The sequence below is a fragment of the Carlito syrichta genome, unplaced genomic scaffold, assembly GCF_000164805.1.
Source record: "Carlito syrichta isolate Samal-C Ts95f unplaced genomic scaffold, Tarsius_syrichta-2.0.1 Scaffold204863, whole genome shotgun sequence".
NCBI classification, from domain to species: domain Eukaryota; kingdom Metazoa; phylum Chordata; class Mammalia; order Primates; family Tarsiidae; genus Carlito; species Carlito syrichta.
The window spans coordinates 82,856-100,836 of record NW_007148959.1 but is presented as its reverse complement, the minus strand read 5'-3'; the positions used below and the strand labels follow the sequence as shown (position 1 = coordinate 100,836).

The window sequence follows — 17,981 nt, the reverse complement described above, 5'->3', positions numbered from 1 at the left end:
GAGTTGACCTACTTTAATAATTGTTCTTCTTAACTGAGTACTACGTGTTCTCACTCATAAGCGGAACATGAACATTTACCATAATACAACAAGAAAGGGATTGGCAGTGGTGGGTCATTGCCAGGGGAGGGGGAGAGGGGCACATAACACCAATAAGGGTACCTGATCTCAAACCAAACAAAAGTGGGGACCAAAGAGAGGCCCACACTCTATCTATATGATGACCACTTGTATACCTCAATCTGAGCTGCACCCCACATCTTTAAAATTAAATAACAATAGTAATAATATTAATTGCTCTTCCTGAGCCTTCTGCTGGTTCCTATTGAGACTCTCAAGGGGAGAGCAATTAGTGGGAAGAATATTTTTTAATTGCCTTCACCACTGGGGAAGGTACAATGCAAAATGAGAAATATCTATGAAAATATTGTGATACAGTTTTGGGGCAACAGCCTTGCCGCTGTTTTGCATGTTATGCAGTGTTCACGTACTAACCACTATTGTACTGGCTCTTTCACAGGATGGAGGGTTCAGAGTGCACCTACATCAGCCCAGTTGCCTGTTTCTTTTCCGGCAAAAATTACCCCCCCGACCACCAACTGGACTAGCACTCCACAAAACACTGCTGCAGCCACTGCCTCTCCAACCAATGCCACTCACAGCAACTCAGTGCTCCCAGTTACAGCGTCAGCCCCAACATCTCCACTTCCCAAGAACATTTCCATAGAGCCCAGAGAAGAGGACATCACCAGCCCAGCTTTGAATTGGGAAGGTACCAACACAGATGCCTCACCTCCTGTGTTCTTTTCAACAAGCGGCAGAGTCCACCTAACACCGACACCCGAGGATCACAGCCCGGGCATTCATGAAGCAAGCATGCCAGCTACAGGGTCACAGTCCCCCAATGAACCTTCCACACTCATGTCCCCTCAAGCTCCAGCCTCATCACCCTCATCCCCATTAACCCCACTGCCTGAGGTTTCTTCTGCTTCCCTCCCCACCAACCGCAGCTCTACTGTGACCAGCACCCAGCCAACAGGAACTCCAGCGGCACCAGAGTCCCCGAAGGAAGAGGCCAGTTCTGACCACACATCCACTTCACCAGCTATGGTAGAGCCAATCCCCCAGGAGAAAACACCCCCAACCACTGTGCCAACCAAAGTGATGTGTGAGCTCATAGACACCGAGACCACCACCACCTTCCCCAGGGTGATCATGCAGGAAGTAGAACACGCACTAAGTTCAGGTGAGTCTCTGTCTAGAACAATCATTATTTGTTTTAATTTCCAATAATTTATTTAGGCTTTTTTGTTTTCCTGGTTTTTTTAATTTTTAATTTTGAAGATGTGGCGTACAATTCAGGGTTAGGTATACAAATGTTCATTCTCCTGGTACCCTTGTGGATGAGATGTTCCCCTCACCCCGGCAGTTTCCCACTACTGCCAATTCTTTCTTATAATATTATAATAATTATTCATGGTCCGCTTATGAAAGAGAACATGTGGTACTCAGTTCTTTGTTTCTGTTATAGATCACTCAATACTATAAACTCTAAGCCCATCCAAGTTACTGCAAAGTTCATAATTTTGTCCTTCTTTATGGCTGCATAATATTTCATCATGTATATGTACTTGTTTTTAAATCCAGTCTTCTTTTGATAGGCAGCACAGTTGGCTCTATATTTTTGCTGTTGTGAATAATGCTACAGTAAACATGCATGTGCAGGTATCTTTTCCATAGAGTGATTTGAGTTCCTCCGGGTATATTCCCAGTAGGGGGTTGTGGGGTCATATGGAAGGTCGATTTTTAGATCTTTTAGGAATTGCCACGCTGTTTTCCTTGTCTTCATGTGATGTCACAGGGAAGGTAAGCAAGTGAGACTGTAGAAAATGGATTCACAGCGTGGCTTTTGGTCAGGCCGCTTAAGTTTCACTTCTGGCTCCTGACCTTCGGCAAGTTACTTCATCTCTTTATGGCCTTGTTTTTTCCTGTCTGTAAAATGGGCATGAAATAGGTTCCACCAGTGGTTGTGGAGATTAACCAAGATGACATGCAAAAGCGCTTAGGACAGCTCCTGGCAGAGATTAAATGCTCAGGAAATGTCTGTTTTATTATGATTGTGCTGCATTTTAAAGTAGTGTTTGCCTTTTGGAAACCAGTCAAAGTAGAGTGGGAGTGAAAAGAGCTTGTTTATTCATGATCCTCACTGATGTATGCCATGGGAAAGACAATACATTTTACAGGACATCACATTTGCTTTTATTCTCCCAGTAACCCTATAGTCAGTATTATTTTTATTTTCATCTTTCAGTCTTGGAAATTATGGCAGAAATAAATTGAGATAAATTGAAGGTTTTTTCCCTGAGGCACATGTATTTGACATTGACATGAAGATGGTAAACTTTAGAGTATGGGGCAGGAAGAAGTTTTGGAGGGAGGAGTTGGCCACTTGATAGAGAAACAGGTGAGAACAGCTAGGGGACAAGGGAGGAAACCAAGCTGTGGCTCCCTCCCTGAGTGGGTTTGTGAGAAATACGGGCTGAGAAGGCAATATGGTAATAGCACAGACAGAATCACACATGACCAGCTGGGGCCAAAGGAATGACTGTCACTGAGGAGAGAATCATGTCTTTTAACAAATCATTGATAAACAACCATTATAAATGGTAACTTTACTAGATAGCAGAGGCAGGAAATAGCTATAATTAATATCTTAAAAGACATGATTCCTCATGGAGGAGCTCCCAACATACTAAGGGGAGGAAGTCCCAAAGAATTGCAGATTCTTACTTCAAAGGTACAGTGCATCAGTGAGGATCCCAGCCAGAAAAAGAAAGACACTCACACTGGGATAAGAGAACTAATTACAAAGGTCTGTCTGGGGCATAGGGAAACCACAGGAGCATGGTAACAGACTGTTATGGGTCAGGCCTAAGAGGGAAAGAGTGGATAGTAATCAGAACCCAGGAGACAGCCATGTACAACTGGCCAACTTGACAGGAGCAGTGACTTTTGACTGAAGGATACAACTGTCCCAAGGTTAACCTTGTGGAGAGAAGGGAATAAATACTGTGCCCTCCTCTCGTCTTCCCTCTGATATGTAGCTGGAAGCCAAGAATCAAAGAACCCATTGATGTGGGCTATGCAAGTAGCCTTCCTGGAGGTTAGTTAGAGAACAGAGTGAGAGAAGGTTGGACAGCAGATCTGCAGAGGAGAAAGATTCCTCTGGGCAGCACCATCTCCATTAGCACCCTAGTTATGCTATTCCCCTTCTGCCCCCCAGCACCATATTTACACCTCCAGGCCAGTACTTTCCACACTGCACTTGGATATGTGTCTCCTGCCTGTCTCTACCGCAACCCCTGTACCCTAGGCTCTCAGCATGCAGGCAACATCTCTGGCATTGGCACCTGGAGTAGAGTGTGCCTCAGCTTTAATGTGATGTCTTAAGAACTGTCTCTAACAAAGGGGCTATCCAGCACAGTCTTGCCAGCAGCGATTCATCTCTTCTCTCCTTCCTAGTCCAGGCTCTCGCCTCTACCAGTGTGCACTACTTTTCAGGTTCTTAGTCAATCTCCCTCTCTTCACTCTCTGCTTCTTCTAGGATCCCCTAGACATAGAAGATTGATATTCTGGAGCACAAAGTCTGAAACTGGTGTGCATGAATCTCTGTAAGCTGACACATCTTCTACTTTCTGCAAGAACCCTAGTTCCATAGGCTAAGTTTCCTAAGACAGTCTCTTTCCAGTATTTTGGCTTGTTTTCTAGACCGTGTGTCTTGATTTCCTCAACTCTAGGCCAGCTGGGTCAAGAGGCACAAAATTAGTGGCAGAGTTGGGTCATGAACCTTTGGCATGCTCAAGAATATTGCAGTAGGGTCTCAGAGCAAATGACTGAATTCTTCAATGACTGGGTAGGAGGAAGGTGTGGCAAGTTAGAGGGAGATCACTGAGCATAGGCCAGTGCACACTTCACAGACCAAAGAGGATTTTTTCTTATGACCTAAATAAAAAAATAGATGAACCTAGTGTTCATCTACCTTCTTGATGCAAAGAAGTATAAGGCCTATCCTTTGAGAGTCTATAGTCCAAGTAGAGAGAAAGAACACAGGACAAGTAACTCTTAATACCATGCCAGTTTCTACCGTGAGAATGAACCCAGGTGGACAGAAGTACTTGGAGATGATGTGACACTATCTATTCATTTCAAAGGTGAAGAAACTTTGTCCTAGAAGTTCAAAGTGCCTCACCCAAGGTCACATGGCTCAGCTCTCGGCCCAGCTCCCTCAGCCACAGTCAAGTCCCCACTCACCACCCAGCAGTGTTGCACTGTCCTTTAGTCAGTCAGCAGACCATGCAGCACTCTGTGAGACTGTGCTTCCAGATGGCTATTTTGGGATGCTCTTGCTTAGACATCTTTATGCTGCCTTTAGCAGTGGCAGTAATAATGCCACATTTTGCAGAGCATTTTGTCTCATTCTGTATGCATGCACATAGCATAACTTCTACTAATCCAAGGACTCATCTACTCAACAAATATCTAAACATAGTCACCAATGAATAATTCTGAAACACAGGTGAATGAGTTAAATTAGGCTAGAGGGATTAAGGAAGGCTCCATGACAAAGAGAGCCAGCAGCTGAGTTGCAAGGGATAAAGGGAATGTGGACCTAAAGGGAGATGAAGGGGACATCGGCCAGTGAGTTTCAGTGCTTCAGGAACCAAGAGCACAGTAGCTAATGCTGCACACATCTGCATCCAGAATCCAACCAACAGTTGGAAACAAACTGTTCTTGTCAAGGAATTCAGTGTAGCCCATGTTGCCAGGTCTAGTGGTTACTTCTTAGACCTGGTTTGACCCAACCTGTCAACAGCATTTGACCCAGATGATAATTGCCCTCATCTTTAAAGCACAGCCTCTGCTTGGCATCCACAGAATGTTCTCTCTTTGTTCTTCACCTGCCTCACTGGCCCACCCCTTCTGTCTCTGCTGCCTCACGTCACCCCTTCACCTTCCTGCACTCACACCTGAGATGACCTCACCTCATCTCATGACTTTAAATGTTGTCTGTAGCTGATAACCCTGAGATATAAAATTCTATCCCTGTTTTTGTTTCACTGGACTACAGACATGTATATCTATCTAGCTCTCAGTCAACTCATCATCTCCGCTTGAGGGGGGCCTATGGGTATCTCACACTCAAAGTGTCTAAGGTCAACTATTGATTTCCTCAGTTCTCAGCCTACTCCCCCGATCTCTCCTGTCTTCCTTCAGTTCTTCAGGTCAAAACCCTCAGAGTAATCCTAGACTCCTTTCTTCATCATTTTTCATGTGTGTTACTTTAATATTCCTATAACTGGTCTCACTACTCACCACGCCCTCACCAGACAGATCTTTTAAAAACTCAGAACAGACTCTACTGCCCCTTGGCTCTCATGCTCACTCCAATTGCTTCCCCTTCAGAGTCAGAATAAAGCCAAGGTCATGCCTACAAGTTCAACATGATCTGAGCCCACATGACCTCACTGTCCTCCTCTTCTTTTCCACTTCCACCTCAGTCACACTGGCAATCTTACTGTTTCTTGAACGTACTGGGATACTCCTGCCTCAGAACCTTTGCACTGACTGTTCCCCCTACCTGAAACTTTAATGGCTCACTCCTTTTCATCAGTCAGAACTCTATCTACTCGTTTCCTCCTCAGCAAGCCTTTACTCATTCCGCTATCTAAAACTGTTACCCCATCACTATTGGTCCCTTTACTCTGCTGTATTTTCCTTTTTATCAATTAATCATCTTTTGACATCATCTCATTTATGTGATGAGTCAGTCTTTGTTTTCTGCCACTAGGCAGTCAGCTCCATGAAAACCAGGACCTTGTTCACACATCTCCAACCCCTAGAAATAATCCAACATACATCACACCCTCAATAATGTTCACTGAGTAAATAAATGAGTCAGTCAACCAATACTAGAGAGGTTATTAGATCCTCCTTAAGCCTCAGTCTTATCATCAGTAAGGTGGGATAGGGATAGTATTGGCATGATGTAGTTATTGGAATCTTCAGATAAGAGAATACATTTATAGTACAGTGTACATTGGCTATAGAACATAGCTCAATTGATGGCTAAGGCTGCTATTTTACTATTATTTACTGTTCCTACTATTGTTGCTATTCAGTTGTTGCTATTATCATTTTCCTTATTATTATTATAGTTATTATCTTGAGGACTGCCCACCATCTTCAACATTTATTGAGCTTCTATTATGAGCCAGGCATCTGGATAAGTATTAGGGATATAGCTATGAATAATATAGTCACTCCACCCATGGACATGACAATGTCTTGTGTACATGAATATGGCATAGCAAGTAAGCTAGTTTGGATCCTAGGTTATGTGGAAGGAGAAACTGCAAATGAAGTAGGAAGGAAGATTTTCAGAACAAGTGTCAGAGGCATAATAAGATGATTAGCTGTACTTTCTAAGTCACTCATATTGACCAAATGCTTTTGATCAGGGGAAGAACATGCTGAAAATTATGCTTGGAGAGTATTCAACTGGCAGGAATATGTATGGCAAGTTGCAGGGAGTTCAGGACTGAAAACGTACACCAGCTTATATCTATTTTCTGGTTTGTCATTGTTATGCACTGATGGTAGCCATGTCATTTAACTACCTTAAGTTTAAGGGCTGTTAGCTGTAAACTGAATACAAGAGATGCCATCTTTCAGGTTCTTTTAGCTTTTCATAGTATGATCTTTTTTTATTACAATTATCCTTCGCAGAAAACATGAAGTTGATATTCATAAGAGGCATACTGAGGATATGTTTGTTTCAAGAATTGGGCTAGACTGGCACAGGTAGCTCCTCATCCGATTCTCAGAACATTCCAGTGAGGTTCTCCAGAGAGATTAAGTGACTGACTCAAGTTCATACCTGAGTGACCAGGCCAGGATTCAAATTCAGTTCTCCTGACTCACTCTAAGCCAAGTGTTGTTTCCACTAGACACATGTACATACACATTAGCAGAGGATTGATGGGCTCCAGCACTACTGTGTAAATGAGCTACATGGGAGACTGCCCAGATGTTGCTGGCTGGTCCCAAGGGATAGGGCTGCCCAGTGGAAGAAGCAGGTGGTGGTAGCAGCCATCCAAAATCAGCTGTGCAGAAGAAATGAGTTTTGGTTGATTTTCATTTTGCAGCTTTTGTTTGACTTTAAAGGAAGCAAGAAAGATGTGATATGTTAAATTTGGGTCATCTTGTGTTATTATATCAGAGCCCTTCAAGGATGGAAACTATGACTGCAGTGTGTTTCTGACTCCCTGAGCATAATTGAATGGCGCTGTGCACAATTTGGTGCTCAGTGAATGCTTGAGGGATTAACTGACGTTGCAAACCAAGTTATACTCAAAACATCATCAGTTCTTGCACATGCAAGCTTTAAAATTATAATCACTATGCTTGTTGCAAATTGGATATTCTCTTTTGTCTGTAAAATCCACACATCCACTGTTCTTAGCTGTCATATTCTTTCCATTACTAAGAGGACAACTTACAACTGTGAAGTCCACTGAACTTTAAATTGCTGATCTGAACCCCAGTATTTATCCAGTATGAACCGTGGTAATAAATGCCCTTAAATAAAGGGCACTTAGCAAGCACAGACATCTCTGTGTCTGTACCTACAAGAGACTTTCAGTTCTACAAGACATCCATACCCCTTTGGGTAAATATGGATTTGGAGAATCAACTTGTAGAAAAAATAAAGAGTACTTTTTAAAATATACCTAGAGGTTGGGCTCGGTGGCTCAGCCTGTAATCCCGCACTTTGGGAGGCTTAGGTGAGTGGATTGCCTGAGCCCCCGGGTTCGAGACCTGCCTGGGCAACTTGGCGAGACCTCATCTCTACAATAAATCAAAAAATCAGCCGGGCGTGGTAGTGCATTCCTGTAATTCCAGCTACTCGGAAGGCTGAGGCGGAAGGATGGGCAGAGCCCAGCAGGTCAAGCCTGCAGTGGCCGGGAGTGGCCACTGCACTCCAGTCTGAGTGACAAAGTGAGACTCCAACTCAAAAAACAAAAAATAAAAATAAAGTAAAATAAAATATACCTAGAAAAGTTTTAGGAGTAAGACATATATATATGTATTGTAGTATGTCAATGACCATTGTATTAAATGACATATTAAAGATAGCTGAAAGAGGAAAGCAATGATTTCATTTTAAAAATAGATGTAAGAAGACCATGTGAAAAAATGGTAAATATTTTCTGGTCAGATTCATTTTGAATGCCCAGAATGTATGAGAAAGCAATAATCCTAAAAAAGAAGGTATCAAAGGCTTAGTTTTATGATTATTAGGTCACTATACCTGCTTAGGCCTGGTTCTCCTATGGTAAGTTCCACCACCATCTTTTCAGATGCTCCCTAACCCTTCTTTGTCACCAAGGACTGTCGATTTTGAACTCTTGGTAGCTCCCAAGCTCATCTACTTCTCTTTATTCTCATTCTCAAGTCAGAGCTCTTATAACCTACCTCAATAGCCTCCCGACTACACCCGTTTCCTCCCCTGCGTCTTCCCTATCTTTTGCAGCATACAGCAGCCAGAGTGGTGATTAAACACAAGTCTGATCAGGTCTTACGTGGCCTTATTACCATGAACATTCCAGCCCCTGGGGCATCCCACTGCTCTCGGGGTAACATCCCCAAGCCTTCTTCACTTTACATGGCCTCCACCTGCCACCCTTGTGTCATCCCACACCCTCCCCGCGACTCTCCGCATCACCCACACTGGCTGATCCTCAGTTCCACACACCTGCATCTCCCTCTTGACTTCAGGTCTTCACTTACTCATACGCTTCCACCTGGCACACTCTCACAGCATGTCACTTCACCTAGCGAATTCCCACTCACTCCTCTGGTCTTAGTTCAAATATCACCTGCTCAGGATGTCACTTATGGGTCTCCCTAGGCTTGGTCACTCTGGCCTCCTGGTTACAATCTGTCACAAGTCATTCAGATCCCTTCTCTGCAGGATGTGATTACACATCAACCCATGTGGCTCCTTGTTCATGGCCTTTGCTGCTTTTTCAGGTGCATGAGGGTAGGGCTTTGTCATTTGGGCTCACAGCACTTCACAGTGTCTAGTTCAATGAGGGCACTCAATAATTATTCAGTGAATCAATGAATGAATGATTTGTGGTGACTAAATATCAAGCTTTAGATAATAAATTCATATATTGTCTTAGCCTCACAAATTATGAGCTTTGAATTGAGAATTAAGAAAAATTAATACCCTCACTGTTCCTGCAAAGATGCCCCTGCTACCTTGTAATCATTTTACACCACCTGAGGGAATTTCTGCTGCCCACTCCTATTCCTACTACACCTCTCTTTTCCCACCATTCCAATTCCCACCTTTGGCTTTCCCATGGACTTCAGGAATAGGAATTCAAGGTTATAGGTTGTTATAAACTCCTAATCGTGTTTTTATCATTTGTGCCCAATTCTTTAAACTTAGGCCAAACCCTAAAGCTTACTAAAGCCAGGTCAACTCCCATGAAAGACTACAACTGTCAGGTTTTATTTTATGTAAGAATTATTCTGAATTTTTGTCTCTACTTCTTATATTTCTCCTTTGGCTTACTTTTATTACCTAAATCTGGTTTTGAAATATTGCCAAAATGTCTTTTGAAAAAAAAATGTCAAGGTAATAAAAGCAGCAATTTACCATTTAAGTTGTCATCTAGCTGCAGTGTAACTCCATCACATATTTTAATTGTCCCAATGTCACCTTTTATTACATTTGGAGAGTTTTGTCTCCATGGAGCAAATTTTGTTTTCTGTTTCAAACGCTTTCTTATAAATGACTAAAGTGATCATAGAAATGCTTCACTGAGAGAGTGGAATTTAGCTTATAAGTACAGCTGATCTCAGTAATGAATCTATGACTTGTTGGTTTATTGGGAAACTGATTTGGAGTATGCCTGATTCCTCACCCAGACTGAACCCTTACTGTAGTCTTCCAACTCTAAAGAGCATGTCATTTTATTACAAATTAACATGGCAAGTAAGGGAGGCTGGTTCGGCACCATCCCATCGTCTTTATCAGAAAAGGATCTAAAAATCCCATCCCAGAGAGTTGAGTCAGGAGTATCCCTTCCCAGAGAGTTGAGTCGGGCATATTAGGAGAGCATATCATGGTTACTAAATTGATATGTCTTCAGCATGCCTTGTTTCTCAGGTCTTAGGAAAAAAAAATACTGGCCAATAAGCGACAACATTTTGCTTAACAGTATTATGCTTTTATTGTTAGATTCAAGGGTGATTCATTCTGGGGATGGACCAGAGGCTTAGAGATGAAGGTGAATTTATTTATTTAAAATTACAAAATCTCATTAAGTTCACGGAAATAGACCATCAGAAGGACTTTGCCATACTTCCATATGAATAAATCATGGAGTAAGTCCGAAGCCAGGCTCCAGGAAGGCAAGAATGTTAGTAACAGTGTAAGCTTTGGCATCAGACTGCTTGGTTCAAATATCACCGATGCCATTTGCTTTATGGGCAACTTGCACAAGTTTATTTATCACGGGTGTCCCATTTTCTTCAGCCATATGATGTGGGTAATTATTGTACTGTACTTGTTTTATGGGGTTTTTATTAAAATTAAATGAGACGAGTATATAAAGTGCTTCTTATATAGTCACCACTAAATAAATGTTCACAATTATTATTACAGTTGGGTCCTTAATTCTCAGTGTGGATACCAACCAGCAAAAGTTTGGACTCTTCTAGATTGATTTTCTTGACTTGAAGAGTAAGAATGTTTACAAAACACTTTAAGACTCCCAAAGGTATTATTACTGCGAATATTAGGTAATAAAGGTCAACTTAAGTGCCCATCTACAGCACAATACAGAAAAGGATCATCCAAAAAGTGTGAAGAAGTAAAATAACTATGTTTACATTAGAAACAGTAACACTTTGAGAGAACTTGGAAAATCTAAAGTAAAAGTTTAAGAGTCCAAACAACCAGAAATTTTTGGTTAGGAGGAGAGCAATCTTGGGGAATTGGTGGGGAAACAAAAACTGGGTTGCCAGGTTTGGCCTAGAACCCACCTGCCCCCAATGTGTACAGTCAAGACCTAAAGTCATACTCTTCCTTTGACTTGCCTCAGACTTTGGAAATTATTGTTCTTCCCAGTGTTTCTAACTCTAAAATGTTGAGTTCCTGGGAGAAGTTAAAATTTGGTGAATACAGTATTCAAAGGCAGGTTCTTCATGACCTTAGTGATTAATTACACAGAAGCGAGGTTAAATTTAGCTGGTGGCTCCTAGGAGATCCCTGAGTCCTTGGAACTGCAGTAATTATATTGATGTCACTGCCCTTGGGTAAGGTGTCAGGACAGGTAACCTGAAACTGTGATTCTCTGCTCCCTATTCATATTTCATAATAAAAAATAATAAACTCTCACACCGCTTGGCAAACAAGGTTAGGACTCTGTGTCGAGTTCTTCCTTTCCTTCTTGTTTGTGTCCTATGAACCAAGAAAATACCAGTGTGGAAGGTCCCACACACCAAGCCTAGTGAAGCCCATGGGAATTTGAGCCTTCATCTGGTAAATTGTATGTTTTTTGAAAAGGATATATGCCAACTTTTCTGGTTTATTTTTCCCCTCAGTATGTTTTTTTAATGATGCCTCGTTTTCATCATTGAAATACTAAAGAGAGAGAGGAAGAAATATCAACAATGACAACAGGAACAACCTCTCTCCCACTATTTTTGGAGATGAGTGGCAGCTCGCAGGTAAAACATTATTCACCATCTAGGCGCCATTCGAAGACATGACTTAGAAGTTGAGATCCCTCACTCATAAGCGGACCCTGAACATTTACCATAATACTTTAAGAAATGGATTTGCAATAGCTGGAAACTGCCAGGGGAGGGAGGGGGGCACATAGCATCAATAAGGATACCCGATCTCAAACCAGACGAAGTGGGGACCAAAAGGAGGCCCAAATTTTACTTCTACAATGACCATTTGTATATCTCAATCTGAATTGTGCCCTACATCTTTAAAATAAAAAAAAAAAATTAAAAAGAAGTTGAGATCACTGTACTTGATGTTCCTCATTCCTTGCAGTCTCCTTTTGGTCTAGGGACACCATTAGGCCAACTGAATGAGGGGAATGCACCCAGACACCACACTGGAAATGCTGTGAGTTCACCAGCTTGTCCTAACATGGAGGACAGCCACATGCTATGAGACAAGGAGATGAGGAACATTGTCTGCTGTTCTTAGAAATTCAGTATGGTTCACATTACAGTGTCAAAGGAGAGCTGGAGTCGGGCAACCTAAACACACCATCAAAATAAATTCCAAGTGGGAAAGAGGCTTCATTTGTGTGGAAAAAAATTGTAAGTGAAGTGAAGAAGCATTAAAACCATGACAACCAGGAACTCTGCTGATGCGTGTGCCCTGGTTTGAGCTAATTGCAAATGTGTGCTCCCTGCATCCTTCAAGTATGGCTGATGTGACCCCATGAGGGGAGAGACAAAAGCAAAGGAAGAGGGGAAGTGAGCACTGGGCTTGTGCAAGTGCAAATCTCTTATTATCTCAACTGAGATGAAAATTTCTAGCACACATTTTAAACCATATGCTTTTGACAGGTCCAATGCTTGACAAAAGTAAAGCCAGCCTCCAAGCTAGGTCTTCTGATTACACGAAGTGGAAAAGGATAGACATAAGGAATCCTGCTTCAAAGTTTGAATCCCAAATCTGCCCACTCACTGGCCATCAGATCAGTGTATAGACGTAAGGTAAAAGATTCCAGCTGTGGTAATATTTGGCTAACTTTGATAAAGTTTACCTGTGCCACTCTGTGTACAAATGACTAAGTAGTAATTTAATGATTTAAAAAGTTAGGGAAAAGGTGGTAGGGGAAAATGCTAACTTACAGAGACAAACTTAGGTTATGTTCATTAAAAACGCTCTGCTGTAGCATATTTGCATGCAAGCTGTGTGTCTATAAAGGTTTCTTTTTGCATCATAACTACCAATAAAGTTCCATTTTTAAAAATAGCTATGCTTCAGAAGAAATCAGAGTTATTTTATGAATTGCTTACTTTGGACCTAGACAAATAAAGAAGTATAATTTGGTATCCCTGACTGTAAGAGACTTGCAGCCCAGGGAGCTGTCAAAATATGCTCTCAGTAAGCCATTGATGTAGCCATGTACTTCATACATCTACATGGTGTATGTAGAATATGCATAACCAGTTATATACTAAAATAAGTGTGCCAAATTGCACCATACAAGATAAAAGAGCAAACATCCAGAAAAAGAGAACTCAAGATAGCAGCCATCATCTGGGATGGCTTCCAAGAGAGGTTTGGACTTGAGAAAGTTCTTGCAAGTAAAGGTGCATCCCTCTTCCCAGAGCATGTCCATGGCCCCTGTTCCCCACTCTTTCAAGCCCAAACTACTTGTTTGGCTTTCAGAGTTCTCCATGATTTGGTCCTGAGTGCCCAACCATTTTCATGGTCCCTGTTAGTTTTCATTATATCTGCTTACGGAGTCTGTGGTTCTAGTTTTGTCACTTCTGTACATTGTGTGATCTTGGGAAAGGCACGTAGTAAGTCTGGTAGTATTTCATTCTCCTGATTCATAAACTGTAGGAGCTGGGCTCTACAAAGATCTCAATTGTCAACTCCCTTTTATTTGTGCTCATTTACAAAGCTCTCTGTCTCATTTGATCCTCCCAATACCCCTATGAGGTGAATTATCCCATTTTTAGATAAGGGCACCAATCAAGGTGCTCTGTTTTCAAGCCCAGTGCCAATCCTTCAAATCCATAAATGTTTGGCATCTCCTCCAGCTGACTTCCACCTTGAGTCTCCATTACTGTCTATGTAAGCTTTGTCCATCCCTCAGAGAAAAGCTTTATTCCCACTTCTTCCCAAGACCACTTCAACTTTTACAGGAGCAGAAATACAGAATCTGGAGCCACCCACCTCCCTTACCTACCTGCCTGCCTGTCCATCCAATCCTGCATGTTCCTGTGTGGATCTCGGAGCCTGACACTTGTCTCTGCCATTGGGTGATGAGACCTCAGAGCCCTGGCTTGTGACTTCTCTACACCCCAAACTGTTCTGGCTCAAGACAAGACTATGGAGATCATTCAGGAGAGGCTTGTGGGGTTGATTTGGAGTAAGAGGGAGGAGACAAGATGAGCTTCTCTGGCATGGGGTAGACCGGGAAAAAGAATGGGAGTGAAGTCCAAGCAGACATGATCAGAAGATAAACAGCTCTCAATAATGGTAAAATTAGGATCCACCTAGGTGGTAGAATCCCAGAACAAAGGTGTTCTTTTTTCATTTACTCTCCCACATCCCATGACCTACACACGCGTACACACACCACCACCCAAGCAAATCGCGGTTATCATACACCCTGGGTTCTTGAATATGCAGCAATGGACAGTATTTGGCAACATTCAGTTATTCTGAACAGTAATTTGAGACTACAACACACATTAGACACCAATATCATGGACCTGCTTAGGTGGTTATTCTGTGGTTGTTGTCTGCTTCTGACTAGTCCTCCTCCTAATTAATTTGAGTCACTGAGCTTTTTTTGTGTGTTTTTTTGGGGGTTTTTTTGTTATTGTTGTTGTTGTTGTTTTTTGAGTTGGAGTCTCACTCCGTCACCCAGACTGGAGTGCAGTGGCCGCTCCTGGCCACCGCAGCCTCGACGTGCTGGGCTCCGGCAATCTTCTGCCTCAGCGTCTGAGTAGCCGGAATTACAGGCATGCGCTACCATGCCTGGCTGATTTTTTTTTAATTTATTGTAGAGATGAGGTCTCACCAAGTTGCCCAGGCAGGTCTCAAACCCGCGGGCTCAGGCAATCCACTCACCTCAGCCTCCCAAAGCATGGGATTACTGGCTGAGCCACCGAGCCTGGCGAGTCACTGAGATTTGACCCACCTTCACCAGTTCTTACAAGAGAACCCAAGTCACCATGCAGCAAGCAGTTCGGCCCTAACTCCTGAGCAGCCAAAAGAAAGCAGACAGAGCATGTGCCAGAGCTACTGGCTTTCTCAAAGAGCTGACTCAGCTCTAACTCTCAAGCCCAGGGGACAGGAAAGCCAAGTGGGTGACACATGGGCTCTGGGACCTGCACTAGCATCCCAGTTTTTCCAATTACCAGTCATGTGGCTTTGGGCTCTTAGAGTCTTCGTGCCTCAGTTTCCCCATCTTTAAAATGGAGACAACAAGAGAATCTACCTCATGAAGAGTAAATGAACAGAAATAAGGGAAGCTCATTAAACAGTCGCTGATACAGTGTAAATAAGAGGAACATATTAGTTGCTATTATTTTTATTGTTACTGTTGATTCCTATTACTGTCTTGGTTGTTCTTGGAGGAAGGAGATGAGATCTGAAGCTCTAGCTGAGAAAACAAGAGCCTAGCGTAATAAACGAAGGCTCGACACACACAGAGCTCTGTCAAGCCTTCACCAGCCGCCCACTTCTCTCCTCCAGCACATCTGCAGACACATACTTTCAAAGAGAAGGAATTCCTCTGAGACAAAATGTTCCTTTCCTCTCGGTGACCTTGACTGAAGGAGCCGCCGCACACTCTGAAGTGGCCACCTGCTCCTCTTCTCTGTTTCTTACCTAATCCCTAGACCAGGAAGTAGAATGAAAAGAGCAAGAATATTGAAAAACAGTCAAGAGGTTTGCTAAAGATTCTTCTCAAAATAGCTCAGAGGCGTGCACACATACCCGGGAACCTGGTCAAGCACTTATGCGGACTTTCTAAATAAGCTGACTGGTGAATTTTCAAGGAGAATGCAGTTCAGGAGTCATGTATGGGTAGGCGTGAGACGCTGGCCTTTTCTTCACCCCTGGAAACTTTCCACCATCACCTCCCTCCCCCATCTCCAGCTCTCTCAGGGCAACAACAACATTTTAAAAACCTAGTGAAGTTCTTTCTTTCAGAGGTGTCTTGGTTTCCTCCCATCACATCCTAATATTTTCAATTTGGATACAGTTGGCAAGTATTCCTGCCAAGAGGTTGGATGAAATGTTTCTTTCATGTTTAAAGGGGTGGAGGGAGGGGTATAGAAAATTTCCCAATGAGAAGCACCTGCAGAGGAGCAGTTGAGTTTGGGGAATATTGCTAAGCCCGGAGAGACAGGAGGGCCCATTTGGTCAAATGAGGAGGAGGCAGTTTGGACACAAGCAGAGCCCCTTCTGAGTGTGCGATGAGGAGAAAGTGTGATGAGGCAGGTGTAGGGAGAGAGACTTTTTAAATGGTGTCACAGTTGATTCCAGGACTGCCACAGGGTACAGATCAGAGTCAAACAGGGTCAGTGATGGTGTCTAGGGCCACCTCCTTTCTTGAGGGGGTAGAGAGTAGAGTAGTGGCCGACTGGAGCTGACCAGGCATTTTCTTTGGATGCTTCAAGGATATTATCTGACTCTATGCAGACAGTTATCCTAAATTAACTCTCCTCTAGTAATTACCTTAACTATCCATGGAGACTTGCAACTAAAGGGTGAAGAGCAAGAGCTAGGGTGGTAGGACCGTAGACATAGTTGTAGTAGGAATAGGTACTCAGGAAGACCTGGAGCAGGGGATTATAAGGTGAATAGGTGGAGATCCTGCTCCTTGGGAACTTTCTCAGCACAATGATTGGGGTAAAAACTTCTAGTTATCATTTTTTTTTTTTTTTGCTAATAATATACCTATTTATTCAACTTTTAATAAATGAGTTAAGCACCCACTATGGGCCAGAGACCATGCCTGGAGCTAAGAGTACACAAAGAAACAGGAAGAGTTGCAAGATGAACTTGGTTAGAATCTGCCTGAAGAACCTAACCAACCTAAACATAATACAGAATTGAAAAGAAGAAGATGCCAGCATCTAAGAACACACAGTAACACTGTCATGTACTTGGGGGTGTCAGAAAAATCTTCTCAAAGCATTGATATTTAGCCAGTCATGAAAAAAGACTAGAACTGGCCAAGCTGAGAAAGGGTCAAAAAAGTAACCATTTTATTTTAATGATTAAAAATGCAAAACCTGGATGGGCTGGGTTCAAGTGCTAATTTGATCATTTATCAGATATACAAACTTACTCTCTCTGAGCCTTGCCTTCCTCATGTATAAAATGGGAATAATTTGATTCACTACATGGAGAGAATTAAATGAGATGATCGTGATAACGTTCTTGACCTGCAGATGGTAGCCGTGGTTATTCTTTGGGTCATTTATTCTTGTTCTGGCTTGTTATGACAAGGACAAAATGTGACCCTGAGAAACCCCAGACCTTGGGGATGCCCAAAATTCAAGGAGCCTGTGGTTTGTGGGTCCTGCCTAACCCTCTGGTTAGGCAGAACATATTGGCAAGGTGGAATGTGTAAGCACAGTGGGAATTCTTGTATCTTGATATATACAATATACAGATAAGTGTCCTCCAGTTCTCTCATAATTTCTGCACATTCCAGGGCTTTACAGCTTGAGTCACACCCAGTCTGTAACTGGCAAATCCCAGTGAGGAAGAACTGAAATACCAGCCACCTTCCCCATCCTTCCACTCCCATACACTGCCCACCACATCAGCTTTCTCCTAAGGTAGAGCCTCCCTTGGCCCCAGCCACACCTTCCTCATTTTCCCTCTCCCTGCCCTGCCTTGAAAAAAGTGAAGGGGATGTTTATCGCAGCATTGTTCACAATAGCAAGAACCTGGAAACAACCATGCTGCCCATCAAAAGAGGACTGGATTAAAAAAATGTGGTACATATACACGATGGAATACTACGCAGCCATAAAAAAGAACAAAATCATGAATTTTGCAGCAACCTGGATGGAACTAGAGTCTATAATACTGAGTGACCTCACACAGAAACAAAGATCAGAATATCACATGTTCTCACTCATATAATGGACCTTGAACATCCAATGTAATA

The 17,981-nt window shown here is 42.7% G+C and overlaps 1 protein-coding gene across 1 annotated transcript in view; it reads left to right on the top strand.

Moving 5' to 3' along the window:
- Nucleotides 1–405: 405 nt before the first annotated feature.
- The window catches only part of PARM1 (prostate androgen-regulated mucin-like protein 1), a 40,425-nt gene continuing 22,849 nt past the window's right edge, over nt 406–17,981 (top strand). Inside the window, exon 1 of the mRNA XM_008051600.1 lies at nt 406–1,246. Coding sequence (XP_008049791.1) covers nt 406–1,246 — 841 coding nt within the window. The remainder of the gene's footprint in view (nt 1,247–17,981) is intronic.